General features: G+C 39.6%; 1 protein-coding gene across 1 annotated transcript; it reads right to left on the reverse strand.

Annotated features, from left to right (window-relative positions):
• Position 1: 1 nt before the first annotated feature.
• pik3c2g (phosphatidylinositol-4-phosphate 3-kinase catalytic subunit type 2 gamma) lies at positions 2 to 15623 on the reverse strand. The gene is made up of 33 exons (XM_017405504.2): positions 15533 to 15623; positions 14649 to 15103; positions 14460 to 14539; positions 14135 to 14292; positions 13193 to 13307; positions 12957 to 13068; positions 12510 to 12580; positions 12287 to 12350; positions 11915 to 12040; positions 11731 to 11755; positions 11048 to 11228; positions 10802 to 10924; positions 10551 to 10679; positions 9796 to 9910; positions 9563 to 9696; positions 9287 to 9475; positions 8352 to 8445; positions 7945 to 8039; positions 7160 to 7340; positions 6940 to 7047; positions 6766 to 6858; positions 6554 to 6683; positions 6241 to 6377; positions 5977 to 6146; positions 5724 to 5880; positions 5537 to 5646; positions 4698 to 4866; positions 4094 to 4206; positions 3877 to 3973; positions 3737 to 3797; positions 3569 to 3648; positions 3348 to 3473; positions 2 to 1446 (listed from the first exon to the last, which is right to left on the reverse strand). Exons 2-33 carry the CDS (start codon positions 15015 to 15017, stop codon positions 1285 to 1287), a joined length of 4074 nt encoding a protein of 1357 aa, XP_017260993.1. The 5' UTR covers positions 15018 to 15103; positions 15533 to 15623; the 3' UTR covers positions 2 to 1284.
• Between the last annotated feature and the right edge of the window lie 458 nt (positions 15624 to 16081).

Consider the following 16081-nt stretch of genomic DNA (forward strand, 5'->3'; position numbering starts at 1 on the left):
CTCCAAATATAAATATCAATTTATTGTCAAAAAATAGAAATGTCTGTTTGGGAGCTACAGAAGAAAGGAGCAGAAAGTTCCAGCAGTCCTGAAAAGACTAAAAAATGATGTTTTCCTTGCTTGCATCTCTCAATTGAGAAATCCCTGGAGTAACATTAAAGTAAAAATTCATGCTTTGTTTTAAAGCAACTATTACATGAAAGTTGTTAGCACATGAGATTTTAAACAATTATCTCAAAAGTAGGTTTTCTATTTATCATTACCTTCAAACTAATAGATGGGACTCCGTATGGGAGTTTAGTAATACTCCGTGAATACAATGATCAAAAGGGAGCAAGCAGCATTTCCTTCCTGTTCTATTTCCCTTAAAATAAAACATATCAGAGAAGAATATAAATAGCTTCCGAAGAGGTATACATTATTGAAGTGAATCCAGTGCAGAGAAGTCTATTTCTATCTTCGTTCTTCTTTAAATCCTTTAAATGAGGAAAAGGAAAGTACGGGTCAGCGGGCCTGTCAGGACGGCGATGGCATTAAGATAGCATGAAGACCTGCCTTGGCCCAGAAAGGGAAAGTGTGTGTGTGTGTGTGTGTGTGTGTGTGTGAATGAGTGTTTGTGCTGTCATGTTGTGCGTTTGTGTGTGCACGTGCCCAGCTGTGTTTGAATGCCACTGATGGATAAGACAGAAGATGGAGGAGGGGGTGTTAACTCAGCCCCCCTCAGGCCCGAGATGCTGAGTTGTCATCCCGCTCACACACTCTCCTCACCCCTTTTCCTCACCCTCTCCCTCCATTTCTCCTGGTCAAGGACATCCAGTGGACGCCGCCAGAAGGGACAAACATGTCTGAGCAGGTAACAGGCAGCCAGCTCCAAACGTCGCCTTAATCAACAGTCATGACCACACAGGGGATTTAAGCACTCACAGTGAAGTAAAACAAACGTAGATTACAAATGAAAGTGCAGTTATGACGAGCAGTGTGGCCTTTCCTTCATCAATCACCTGGGAAACATTTGATTAAAATTTTAATAGGAAAATGATAAACAGCAAACGTGAAGAATTTCACAGTAAACGTCGATGTATCTTCCTTCTGAACTTCATAAACTGATCCAAACACAACTTTACAATAAGGCTGAGTTTAAAATTATTTACATTATTGTCATGGAGAGACTTTTGTGTTTGTCTCCCTTTGAGGTTTGACAAAAAGAAAAGATGTTTGGGATGATGTTCCCTTGGTGTGTTGGCACCCCCTGCTGGCAGCAGGCCTTCAGTGCCGCTCTCAGGGTCAGATTATACAGTTCCCTAGAGGAAACCAACTCTCTTTGTCAAGCAGTTCATCCTCCAGTTTAATGCTGGTTGCGCCAACAAACTTGTTCTTGTTCTTCTTGCTCTTCACCGTCACCCCCAGCACCATCCCGTGCAACACCGGGATATTTTTGTACTCCAGCTGTGAAAAAGAGGCACTGTCTTAAACTAGCAAACAGAACTAAAATCACAAAAACAGTTTGTGGAAAATTTAGGTTTAAAAGTTTAGTCAGAAAAGTGGAAAAGAGAGGGTTTTTTTTATATTGTTTTGATTCATTTGACTTTGTCAGACTTTCACATAAAATGTAGCAAAAGGCTGCAAAAGCAAGTCAGAGACTTCTGGTTCAGCTTTTAAAGATCACACCACGCAGCGAGGACAGCAGCCGCACAGGAAGTGCATGCATTAAAGTCTGAGTGGATTCATAAAAGTCAGAGTGGCAGCTCTTCATCTTAAGACAGAATACATATACAGGATTCAACTAAAAAAAGGATCCACATATTTAGGTGATAATGAGACATTTTTGAAGTATTTTTATTGCCCCTTGTCAGTGAGTGAAGGCAGGCTATGATGTCTTTCTGTTCCAACACAAAAATGGCTATAACTCAGTCAATTTTGCAGGTACTGAGCTAAAATATGATGTGGGGATAGTTGAGAGTCATTAGCAACACATACTCTGAGCATGACATCCTGCGATATAGCACAGGAACAGGGATCGGGCAGTTGAGAAACAGAACAGTTTCTTTATCATTTGTATCAACAAATCAAAATAAAGGGTTTGTTCAGTTATAACCTGTTCATGTTTTATATTAATTCCTATTTACTGCACAATATTTCTCTTTTTTCTTCTTCATTTAATTCACAAAACTAATTTGATGGCACTACTATTCATCAAAACCATATTTACAGCCTCATGCAGTTGGACTAACAATGAATAGTGATGTTTTGTTGATGGTATGACTCTGTTTAGGAAACAAGAGTCAGTGACAACCCTAACCTTCAGTCAGGATCTGTTTTAATACAAGTGGAGTTTGGTTGGAAAGCAGCTGCAGGAGAAAAAGCCCAAAGGCAGTTTGAATAAAGCTGCTCTTAATGAGATTTAACAAGTGGATGAAGAGAAGGGAAGCTGGTAATTGATTAGATAATGTGGACATGAGTTGAGATCAGCTGATTAACTGATATTTGGCGCTGACTGCACGGTCTATTTCATCTAACACATTACTGAATTATGATAAACAATTAGCACACATGAAACACAGTGGCTCTGTCACAAAGGACATAAGCATTGTCTTCTTCTCTACGTTCAGTTGGTTTTGGTTCTTGTTTTTGGTTTAGTTTCGATTTTCTTGAGTTCATTGCACAAAGGGCTTTTGCTCTGATTTTAGTGGCTTGGTCATCTGTTGTTCTGCTTTTGTAAACTTCCTGTTTTGTGTTTAAGCAGAATTAGCTTTGATTTTTGCCTGGTTATGATTTTTTTCAATATGGTTTGCTGCTGCCATATTAAAAAAGCTCATTTTTTCTGCTGCTGATGCAAATGCTACTTTATAAACCTTTACACTGCTGTCTGTTTTGCATTGTTTGATTATTCACATGTAATTCTGTGGCTATTTGGAACATAAATAGCAACAGTAGCAGTGACATGTAGCACGTCTGGGGCATCCAGGACTCACATTCAGCAGTCATTTTGTCCCTGCATTTTCCCCAAAACACTTTTTAATGCAAAATTGACAGCAGTGCAAAAGTTTAAAATTTACTATTAGCATTGAATTGTAACTGTGAAGTTTTTAAGACTAAAGACACTTTAAATATGCTTTAGAAATGAGACCATTCAGACCATAATGATCTAAAAACTGATATTTCAAAACCAGATCTTTTTGTGTGTGTTCAAACAGCTCATTGGTCCTGCCAGACATAAACTATCTTTGTCCAAACTCACCTGTAGGTTGTGTAAGATATGAATTATAACTTTTACACATAAGAGATTTTAATATGACCAAACTATTCCTTTTTGTGCTAATTCATAGACAGCATATAGGAAGATTTACCAGCTCATTGAAGGTGGGGTTGTCGTTGTTACGGACCACTTTTGTCTTCCTTTTAGAGTTCTGCAGAGGATCTGGTCTCAGACGAGTGACTACGTAGGAATCAGGGTTACAGCCATTCGATTGCTTCTGTTGAAAACAGAAAACAAACCCCAAAAGAGCACGTTTACAGCCTGTGCTTTTAAAAAAAAAAAAATCTCAAACCACAAATACGGTGAACTTACAATGTTCCTCAGGTGTTTTATCAACACAGAGAGTCTGCTGTTCGAATACAAAATATGTAGCTGGATTTGAGGAACGACCCCTGCAACATGCAATTACATCAGTGTCAGGACATTACAACAAAACGTTAGCAATAAATAAATTTAGGTTAGGCTTTCCTTAAAACAGACCTGTATCCGTAGAGTCGTTCATTTTGGGGCCGTCCAGAAACAAGCTGCACACATATTCATCCTGTAGATGATACAGCGACACATTTCAAAGCGACTGTGAAAGTTCTGCGAAAAATCAGCCACTCAAATCAGAAACTTACTCCTTTGCAAGGTCCCTCAAAAAGCTCTGTCAGGTATTTATTCAGCTGGTGCTTTCTGTGATCTGAGGTGAATGACATCTGATACCTGCCAGGAAACCTGCAATAAGAAACAAGCTTTACTTTAACAAAATGGTTAAAAGACTAGCAGTGTTCAAATAATCTAAATAATAGCAATAATAATCTTAAAATGTGATGTGAGAGTGTTTTTTTTACTCACTGTGGCAGCTTGTTAAAGATTTTCTGCAGCTTCTTATGAATATTTTCAAATTGCCCAAATGTCATTTCAGTTCTCAACAAACCATCGTCAATGGTTATTTCCAGCTGATAGGTCTGCAATTCACAAACATAAAAAAATACATGCGAGCTAGTTCATAAGTCTGTGTTGAAGCATGCAGACAGGGTGACAGTATTAAAGTATTAACTGCTGATGTCTCAGTTAAAGCACTGAAACGTCACATGAACTGCAGTCTTTTTAATAACCAGGCAAATCTCTGTACTCCACTGTGATTCCAAACCTGTCATAAGTAAACCTCCGCTGATCAAAGAGCTTTGAGACACCGACAAACATCACGATCACTCAGCTCAACTCCAGGGAGGCATGCTAAGACTTCCCAAGCACAGCACTACTCTTTAAGAGGCCGCGAGTCACAGCAAACACATACACTATCAGCTGAGAGTAATGGATTATTCCTCCCAGACCAGAAACGTGTGAACCTGCCGTCAGCTCCGGCGTGTTTTATCAGCTCCCTGAGTTTTGAAGCTCTAACGCAAAGCTCTGCGGTGCGTCAGGTGCAACACAGAAACGCAACACGCGGCCTCACCACATCTTTTCCCCTGCCGGAGTAGGCATGAATGACAGCCTTCTGGATGTTGGTGCTCGGAGCAGGGACGATATCCAGAGCTTGTGAGTCTTGTTTCTTCCCTTGAGCCATGGTGTGTGCGAAGAAGTTGAACTTGACTGCAACACAGCCCATGCTCTCCTTGATTTTCCTACATCAGGGGCAAAACAAAAAAATCACATTAAAGTGATAACTCAGATCTTTTGGAGTGGGATTCTGTGGAAGGGTTGTGATCAATTAATATCTTACCTGATGTAGATAGCATTTTGAATGATCTCAGTTTGGAGAAACAGAGTTTAATTTTGATCAGATTGAAAATCTAATAGGGATTCATGCTGCTACTTTTACTTTACATTATCATCAATTTCACATTACACAATTATTAACCTATCAATCCATGGTTATTTGCGAGCACTTGTAGCGGCAGTATCAGCTAGCTGTAGTACTTCTGGTAGAAACTTTATTATATTAATGCTGGAATATATTTGTAATTTGAAACTGTTTACATAAATGTTCATAAAATAGAATTTGCACGAACTACTATACATTTTTTTGTAAATTTAAGTTGTTTTAGGATGGCAGCAGTTCATTTTGGTTTTAGCTTTGCTTGTGCCATAGATATTGTCAATCCAGTCAGAACTGGACTCCGTTTCGCCAAACTGAGGTTGTTCAAAAAGCTGTCTACAACAGGTAAGATATTAATTGATCATAACCTCGTCAGAGAACCCCACTTCAAAAAATCAGACCTATCCTTTTAAATACAACTTCAAACAAAGAAAACATGCAAGGCATTTATCAAAAAGCTGCACAAATTAAGTTACTTTGTAAAGTAGGAAGTGGCTTCCAGGTCTGTGTCGAAAGGTCTGAGGTTGTTATGGACGTACTGCAGATCATTGGAGTCCTTCAGTTCTGGCATTCCTGCACAAAGCATCTGGAAATCCACATTATTAATGTAAAGATGTTATATGGATAGAGTGTTACTGTATGCTTATTTAAAAAAAGTCCTACCAGCTCCAACAGGCTGAGGATCAGAGCAGAGCGCCTTCTGATTATGTTGTAAGCTTCACAGCAGAGCTCCACGAAGTGATGCAAGCGTTGGGGCTTCCTCCCCCCACCGCTGATGAAGTGCTTCATCTCAGACGTGAAAACGAAGGGTGGTCGATCCCTAGTTTTGTGTCGAAGAAGGTTACTGCTCTGTCTCGCTCTGAACTTAACATGTCCTCACCACAAAGTTGCCTTTTTAAAAAAAAAATCAACATACCTTTTAAAGCCTGCAAACATCTGCGCGTTGCCCATGATTTTGCCGAAGTCGATGTGGAACATGTGTCCAGTTGGCTTCAACATGATGTTGTCGTTGTGGCGGTCACAGATCCCCAGGATGAAGGTGGCGACACACCACCCTGCACACGAGTGGATGAAGTTCATCACAGCCTGCACACACACACACACACACACAACATAAAGATGACACAGAGTAAATCAAAAATATGAGACTGTAAAATGTAAGGTTAAATTAAGATTCAACCTTTTCGTACTGCTCCTTAGTTTTGTTCCTCTCGTGGAACCATTTCTCCAGCGTGTCCTCTCGAAGTGTCCCACCCAGGCCAAACTCCTGATGAATCTTTCCCAGGGTCACAGCATCAGGCACAATTTCCACCAAGCCTGTCAGCCACAAGACAGCATCAGCATAGGCAGTTAAAGGCTCAGCTTTCAAGGAATGCTTGAATGCATTTCCACACACACACACACAGAGGTAATACTAATATTGTCTGTCTTCTCCTGGTGGCAGGTAATCATAAGTGAAAATGTGAAATAATGGCCTATTAAAGCAGCTTTACCCTGAGCATTGCCTGTTGACAGACACCTGTAGGTGATCATCTGCAGATCTAGCCCCTCTTGAAGCCACACCATGTCCATCACGTGGACAATCTGAAGAATCAGCATGTCCTGACGCAGGTTGTCTCCAGTCTGAATGACAAATGTATGTGTGTTAGAGTAATTTCCCCTTGAAATAAAAACCAAACACAAAAAGCTTTGTGTAGCTGCTCACCTTGCACATTACACCAACGTTCTTAGCTTGATAGTCTTTACAGATAAATGTGATCCCCAGAGGAGCAGCATTGGAGTTGTAAAACCTACAGGCCTGTAAATTGCAAATCAAGAAATAAACACCAGTGATTTGCAGTGTCCAATGTAAGGGTTATGTGTTGTATGATGTTCTTACTTCAATGTCTATTCCCTTTACAATGACTGCAGGATCCAGTGGCAGAGAACAGCTACCCCCGCCTTTGAAAAAGTCATAAATTGCCCACCTTTCATGGTTCAAAACATTCTGTAAAAACAATGAAATGGCAGACAAACTCCAGTAAGGGACTTTTTACTCCTCCAACCATGAAGGATTACAAGTCAGTGTGTATTCGAAACAAGGGATCGTTTCTACCTACATTGCGTCGAGCCTTTTCAGCACAGCGAACTTTTTCGGCCACTTGTACAAGTATTTGCACCATTCGAGTTTCATGTCTCAGCTCCTCCTTCAGTGCTCGGCCACAGCAGTGCATCAGGGTGGCCTGAATTTTATTAAACCAGCCATGGAAGTAAGGATCCAGGCGGGCATCTTCCAGCAGCCTAGCAGTTTATTGAAACAAGAACTCTGTTAGCACAGGGGTCTGGAACAAAAGCCACGTGTATAACTGAAAAATGTTACAGATGTGCTGCAAAAATAACATCAAAATAAAAATGACAAATCTCTTCCACACTGTCCAACTTAGTGTAGAAATAAGTTTTTATCAAACATACGAAAAAGTGTTTACTTCATCCATTGCTCTGTCCTAAAAGAGTTAATAAATCTTATCTTATTGGTGTTATAAATCTGAATATTTCAACACACATTCAAAAATATCTGGGCTAATAGGTGTCTTGAAGATTAGAAAAGAAAATAAGATACAAAAGCAGGAATGATCAAGATTTTTTTTGGTTTTCAGTCTGCTCAAGGCTTGAATTAATGTCTCTGTTCTTCTTAAGGGATAAATGAAGCCTTTGTGATGTGGACAAGTGGAAATTAAATAATAATGATCTAGTAGAGCAAGTATAAAAGAAAAGAAGCTGCACAGTAATGTGAAAGCTTTTTTAGTTTTATTTTAATTAGAGCAGCGATTAAAATCATTGTGAATAAAACAGATTCATTAGTAAACTCCAAATCTTTACTGCTCTATATTGAAGGTGGACTCACCAGTAAAGTTGATGGGCAATCCTGATGTTCTTCACAGATCTCTCCAAGAGCAGCATCACCAGAGGTCCGTCCAGTTTCCACTCGTTCTTCAGAGCCTGCAGGACACGCAGATTTACTAAATGACTAAAAGAACCACAAACTTTACCACATATTCTGAACTGAAATTGACTGTGAACAACGGAAGTAGTAACACAACCGGACTTTTGCCTTGTGCAGAAAACAATGGACCCATCAACACACACAGGACGAAGAATGACTACATTGTGAATGGTAGAAATTCACAATGTAATGTGAATTTCTAATGTGTATGGTAGAAAATAAATCTGAAGGGTAGAAAATGAATCCTGCGTTTTGTCGCTGAGATTAGATCTTTTGTAAATGTTCCAGCTGTGTGTTTGTTTGCTAACCTGGACCAGCTGTGGCAGATACACCTCGAGTTCTCCATCTGAAATTTGCTGAAAGTACTGCACTGCAGCCAGCCGAACAGTCTGATCGGGAAAGCTGGAAAAAAAAGATTGAAATAAAACTCAAAATTGAGAACATGATATGGAGATTAAAGGAATATCACTACAATGGTTTAAAGAGATAGTCAGGTTAACTTTTAAGTGATGTTCTGTCAAATAGTCATCAGTAGTTGGTACCAGCTGTAACATCAGTCATAAAGTACAGACTGTTGAGAAAGAGGCAAAAGTCTTTGTCCAGATGAGGCTAATGGCTACAAGGGCCAGTTTTTAAAAAAAATAAAAACATTTTTCATGTTAATAACACAACTCTCTCAAAAACAACATACCAGTGTGATAAAACATTAGCAATATCAAACCTCTGCACTTTTGCACGACGCCATTTGTTTAGTTTGTTACTGTTTTCTTAAACAAACAGCATCTATGTTACTACGCAAATGTATGTGTGTGGAACATCGACAGACCGTGTATACGCCAAGGGTGCTGGCGCTGTGCTGTGTTACTTTTTAGGACACAAAAAGACAGATAAAAGTCAAGCATAAAGCACCAAGTGGATTTAACAAAGAAAAACCTTAAGTCTAAATTAAGTACTTTGTGTGATAACTAAAACATATTAAAGTTAGCATGTGTTAATAACCAGACAACTTATGCTTTCTGATAATAATGCTTTTGCCAAGTTGGATAACTCATACTGAAGACCTGTGTTGATTAATGTCAGACCCCTAAAAGCCAGATGAGCCAAAAAAACCAAAAAACAAATACCATATTGTTTTTATTTCCCAAATCTTTTGATTTTTTTTGGTGTTTTAGTGTTTGTTTTCAATTATAAAATATGTGAAAAGAATAAATGACTGTTTTTATGTGAACCCAGCGCTGCTCACCTGGCAGTGAGCAGGAAAAGAGCCTCCTCAGGTAGATGGATGAGCCAGTTGTCAACAACGGTATAGATTCCTGTTAAGTCCTGAGGCTGCCACCCGGGGACGCCACTAAGCAGCAGGTGTAGGAAGGTGCTCGATTTGTCGCTGCAGAAATGTTTACTCCACAGGAAAGCCCTCTCATTTTTCGACAAGCTTGTAAAAGAAAGATTATTGTTTTTTGATTACAACATTTTTGTTACAGCAAATTATTTTTGTGAAAGAAATTTGAAATCTACTCACAAGCAGAGGCAATTCTTTTTGGAAATATCCAACATTTTTTTTTGCACTTCCTGACAGGGCTGAGAGAATTCGATTGACTCGGGAAGAGCTATGGGTCTGCAATATTCCCACTTAACCTCACTGTCAAACTCAAGCTGAAAAAGGAGAAAAAGGGGTGGGGGGTGGGGGGGTGGTTTAGAAGCCGTTTGTGTGATTTGGTCAACATGACGGCAGAGTCGTCTGGTACTACTGACCTGCAGTATGACTCCTATGGGCTGTTTGTGGAGATCAGACAGGGCAGGGGAGGGAGGAAATGGGAGCTCACGAAGAGTAGAAAGACTGAGCAGGACAGTTCCTCCTACAAGAGTCCTAAGCAGACAGAGTGTGTACACTTAATGCTGTTACACAGCCATTATGTTAAAATCAGTTCCCAAGCTGATAAAAAGCGTAGATAACAGCCGGTTGTAGTTAGCGCTTTGAACAATCTCAGGTTAACAAAAACAGGAAGGAGATGAATTCTTCAAGTATAATTCTGACTGGAGTGACAAGCTAACTGGCTGTCGAAATGAGGTCAAGACCAAAGTGGATAGTTGGCGTTGTAAAACAGCTCCAGTCTCAAAGATTTCACTGCACTTCCTGCCGACACTATCCTACAAAGCTTTACTTTGCTGTCAGATTCAAATGACACGTTTATTCCAACAGGAATTATATGATATTCTTGCAAAAAGTGCAGGACACAACATAATTTCACTGGATTTGGCTGAGAAAATGTAATCAACATCATCTGTCTCCATAACACTCATGAAGTTTATTCACACATATTTGTTACACAACCATGGGCTGCAGCTTTAACTATGTCACATTAAACTCTGTTTGCCTACACTGAGGTTGTTCAAAGAGCTATCTGCAACAGATAAGATGTTAATTGTTCATATTCTTTTCACAAAATCTCATTTCATCGCTTTAACATGACTCATAACCCTTTGTGCCAGATTTTTACAAAACCCACCTGTCGTTGTACAGAGGTAGCACGGCCCAGCCTAAAAGCTCGGGATTTTTGTTCCGCTTTGCGCCTTTGAGGCGAAACGTCAGCATGCACTCATACGGCAGCTGATTTACAGGAACGGGAAACACCATTCTGAAATATACAAGCACGCACGCTTTAATTATCTCATAATTATATACTTTGTTTCGTCTTTACTGTACTATGTCATTGTCATCTGTTAACAGTTTGCTCTTTATGGTATGCAGTGATCTTACAGGCGGTTACAGGAAATCTTGTTTCCGTGTGACAAGGCTGTGCTGATATTTTCAGAAACGCCGGTGTCACAGATCTTTGTTTCTCCATACGTCACGTCGCAAGTAACAGAAAAGCTTTCATAACTACATTGGGCAAAAAAGGAGAAAGCAGATGAGATCCAGGCTTCATATTCAACTTTTTTTTTTATGTGTGCATGACTTAGTGTTGATTAAAACATGTATGAGGTGAACGTGGGTGTGACGTACTTCAGCCAGCCAGGGTTCAGCTTGTAGATAGATGCAATGTTAAATTGCAGGATGTCGTGGTTGCTGTCAATGTCATAGACTTCGGGGCTGCCGATGATTCTTTGGGATCTGAAGTCTGACTGGAAATTGTCAAAATATGTTTGCAGCACTTTCTGCAGTGCCCCGTTGAGCATAATCACAGCTGTAATACGGACACAGTCAGAGAGCACATCAGTACTTCAAGTCCACTCACAGTTTACTTTTTACATTATTTTTACTAATGCTTTAGTTTTTTCTTCTGCAGGTTCAACAATTCATTGAGTCATTTTCATCCATACGATTTTAGAACACAAATTTAGACAACACCACGTGTTATTTTCAATTTTAGTTCTAAAATGTTTGATAGAAGAGAGCAATCCAATTAGAAACTTCACACAAACACACACAACAGAGATCAAGTGCAGGTCTCCAAGTTCAAGCAAACTATCCACGTAAAATGCTTTAGACTTCTGATTCCGAATAAAATCCATAGAAATCAATGATACTACACAAGCTCTTTCGTGGAGAATGTTTAGAAATCAGGTCATGTTTAATTCAGCTATACTTGCAGCTGCACAAACCTTTCCTAAACCTTTGCATACTACTTTTTTAGTTGTCATTTCAAACACATACAGGCATGCTGCAAAGTCTTTAAAACCACTTACCAGTTTCAGACATCTCATCATGACTCTATAAAACAGACAGGAGAAACACAGCATACAATGTTTACCAACGGCAATTATTGGCTGCATTTTTAACTTTAGTACAATTTTAATAAATGAAAGAGGTTTATAATAAACTCACATTTTAATTTGAGAGTAAATATACAAATGTGTGCAGATATCCTACCGGAGTTGTGTGTCGGATTCTATTGACTCCACCGATGGCATCTTCTAATTCTTGACATGTAAGTCCAGATAGAAGATGGCTGATGGTGCGAACAGTGGTCACAAGCTCGTTGATGTGCATCCCTGACTAAAGATGTAAAAATATACAACTTAAATGAAGACATTAGCGTTGTCACACTGAGATCAATGCACTGACCCACTCAAATTAAGTTTGTCAATCCGGTCAGAATTAAATTCTGTTTTTCCAAACTGAGGATGTTCAAGGAGTTTTTTATAATAGGTAAGCTACTGTTTATAACTTTTCACTTCAAAAAAATTTAAACTATCCCTTCAGGACAATAAAGTCACCAATGGATTTGTTATATTTTCTGACCTTAGTTCTCATGAGATCTGCTACTTGTCTGTTGTAAGTACCCAGGATGTCCAGCATGCTCAGCCTGTCAAAAAGTATAAAACACACACAAATGACAAAGTGCCAATCGCACATGAAGTGTTTCCTGCAAACAAATTGTGGTTGACTCTAAACACACTGAGCAGCTGTACTGAAAGCTAATTCAAACTGCGGATGTAAAAAGCCCAACGTCTTCTTCTCTTACTTGGAGGTACTATAGACACTGACGGGACACAGGAACTGGTTTGGTTGACATGCAATTCTGTCATCTTCAGCCTTAGAAATTTAACACAGATTTAAACAATGATTAGGAACATTTTCAGTTTGTAGTTGAAGGTTTTAACAAACAACATTGACTACATAGTTCAAACAAAGCATGTTAAACTGATAAATGGCAATAAAATTGCATAATATGCCATTTACTGTGTTTTATACTACAACAGTGGCTTTATGTGTAAACAAAACAAAGTCAAGACTTCAGGGTGGAAGGGTTTACAGCCACAATAACCCTGAAGATGACGACAAACCCGCTAAAGCCCAAAGCACAGGTGTTTGAGAAAGTAGCATTTCAAGTTTGAAGAAAAGGCCAGCCCTGCTCGATATGTAATCTGAAGTGTGGGAGGGATCAGAGAAGGAATTTGAACTGACTCACGTCTCTGGCCAGATGACGCGTCAGGTTGTTTGTGTTGAGCAGTCGAAGACTGATCCCCATATTTAACTTGTAATAGATCTGAACCGTCTCATGCAACCCAAGCAGCTCATCACTAGAAGAAGAGACAGAAAACAGCAAACTGAACAATGCACCTTTGATGAAATCAGATCTATAGAAAGAAGAGGTGCATTCCTGATTTTTTTTGTCTTACTGGACAAAAATGGTGGCATACTTACTTCCTGAGAAACTCCTCAGTGTCACACAGTTTTAAAACATATTCCCCACTTGTTTTGGCAGAGAAATCCAGCAGCTGGCAGAATCGATCGATTAGATCCTTCACCTTGCAGTTTACTGAATTAAGGATAAGAGGTCAGAGTCCACACACTTCTGCCAACAGCTGTTGATATTTTATTTCATAACAACCGTGAATCAGTAGGTGTGCTTACTGTAAAAGTGTGTGTAAGTACCAGGTACATATCCGCTGCATACAGGGTATGTACTTAGTACTCATCTGGTATATACAGGTGATTATTTTGCTTGGTGGACACAGACTGTCACTTCCACCTTCTGTAGCAGGGCAAAGTGGATGTGTACCAGTCAACCCCATATAACGTCTGAATACATACTGGGTACATAATGGGTACTTACATAGTACTTACTGGGTCCTGATCTTGTAGGTACCCAGTACATACCACTTTTGTACCTAGTACTTACCTGGTACGCACAGGTTACTTACTGGGTACTTACCAGGTACATACTAAGTAAGAAACAATAATAAACTTTGAAAGTACAGGATAACAAGTCACTTTATAATACAACCTGGTCCTAGTCGTCACCAGATATGTACTGAGTATGTACCAGGTAGGTAGGAGGTAAGTATCCAGTATATATCAGGTAAGTACCTGCTAAGAACTATGTGAGTACCTGTTAAGTACTGGGTATGTACCTTGTATGTATCTTCTACTCACTCGGTAAAAGGTACGTACACAATGCTTACTTAGTATGTACCATGTAAATGCCCAGTACATACCAGGTATGTGCCTTGTACTTAACGGGTACACATCTAGTACTTATCAAATACTTTAAACACATACCTGGTATGTGTAAGAACCTTGTATTATGCATTGGTACTGAGATTTTATCTGTCGTTTCCCAATCACTCCATGAGTTTTTCTTACCTGGGGTGGGGAGGGGAACCTGGTGATTATTCTGCTCGTTGGACACCCAGACTGTCACCTCCACCTGCTGCAGCAGGGCAGGGTGGATGTGTAACAGTCGACCCCATATGATGCCGGAGTTGTGGACTCTGTCTGTGTGTTTGTGCTGTGACATCAGCCTGTCGAAGGAGCCAAAAAACACACAGGTTTGACAATGAGAAAGTGATAGACGACAGAAGAAAATATACCGTATGTAGCTAGTAAAACAAGAAAGGATCTTTATCTTTGAGCTTTTAAATTCATATGTGTAGTTTTTACAACAGTATCATATAATTCCTTGTCTTGCCTTGTTGTTGCGGCACAAAAAGAAGCCAGGTCTTTGGTGCTGCCTTCTGGACAGTCTATTATGGTGATAGACCATGGATCCTAAGTGGGGGGAAAAATATCAACTTCACACTTTAGAATTTTTTTCCCCCATTTTTGATTTGGGATTATTGAAGATATCATCTAGGAGAAAACTACTTAAAATACTCACATATTGATTTACTTCTGTGGCAGAGCGAAGTAGTTTAGGAGCAGACAAAGTCTGCTGGTTGTCTGGCCTGGGGGGAAGAGGAGGGGGTACACGTCTAGGTTCTAGCGGTGTACTCTGACGCCTATAAGAGAATGCTGGTGGTATTCTGAGATCATTGGGGTTGGAATTCCCAGGAAGTCCTGACTCAGGAGGTTTGGGTTGGGGTTCATGAGGGCCTAGAAGACCATTCAAGTTGCTCTGATAAACACTATTACTGTCATTAATTTCTGAAATGGTTTCATATATATTACTGTCTATCAGAGGCAATGGATTGTCAGTGTAGACAGCAGCTTGTCTCCGGAGAGGTTCTGTTGGATGTCTGTGATCCATTTTATGAATCTGTGGCAGACTGCTTTGGCTGGTGGTGTTAAATCCTCTCTGCAAGTCCTCACTTCATAGCGAGAAATAATGAAGAACTATATGGTGGAAAACGAGAAATAAAACAATGACAAATCAGAATCCTAAATTACATGAATGTGTGTGACCTGCTACAGGAAGGATGAAGAAACAGTGAAGTCTTTTATGAGTGGAGTTAAACAGAACTTGAGGTTAGTCTAATCATTAACAAGTTTTCAAATCTTAACAGGAACTCTACCAGAGCGCGCCCGTGTGTCTTTAAAACACTAATTTTACTTCAATATGATCCGAGCCTCTATTTGTAAAAGAATGCAGTTTGTAAATACAACCGGAATCAGTCAAAGCAAAAATGAAATGAACAGAGAAAATTAACTTGTATGAAAAGATTCTTAAATTTACAACACAAAGCAGTTGGATTTTACTTTTGTTCTTGATCCAAACAAGGAATCTTAAAACAAAGAAGTGAGGCTGCTGTCTTGAAAACTTACCATTATGGTTCTGCCATCCTGAGTCCCATGTTGTGTCAGAGTGAAGTCGTAAATGAAGCCATGCTGAGCAAGTTAAACCTGTACTGCTGCTCTCATCTGGGTTTTCTCCCCCTCTCCCTCCCCCCCACCGTCTCTCCTCCCCCTCTCCCTCCCCTCCAGCCAGCTACAACATTTTTCCCTCTGCTGGAGAAATCTCAATACTACATTTAGTTGCTGACAGAAACCACTGCCCCTTTTTTTTAAACACTACATTTATAGTAATCCAAATACACTTACTATTAATGTAAGCACAGATTATAATATATGTAATATTTTGTTGTTCCAGTTTATTGCATGTTCTTCCAGCATTATTTTGCCTGACACTGAAAGGCAAGCAACAATGTATTTGTCTAATACTTTGTGTGTGTGTCTATCTGTAAACAAAATATTTCATGAACCACCGGACAAATTTTAATGAAACTCACAGAAAGTAATCATTGGATGTACAGTTACACCTGATTAATTAGTGGAGTTAACCCGATTCAAGATGTCCACCACAGCCGACTGACC

The sequence above is a fragment of the Kryptolebias marmoratus genome, linkage group LG11, assembly GCF_001649575.2.
Source record: "Kryptolebias marmoratus isolate JLee-2015 linkage group LG11, ASM164957v2, whole genome shotgun sequence".
NCBI classification, from domain to species: domain Eukaryota; kingdom Metazoa; phylum Chordata; class Actinopteri; order Cyprinodontiformes; family Rivulidae; genus Kryptolebias; species Kryptolebias marmoratus.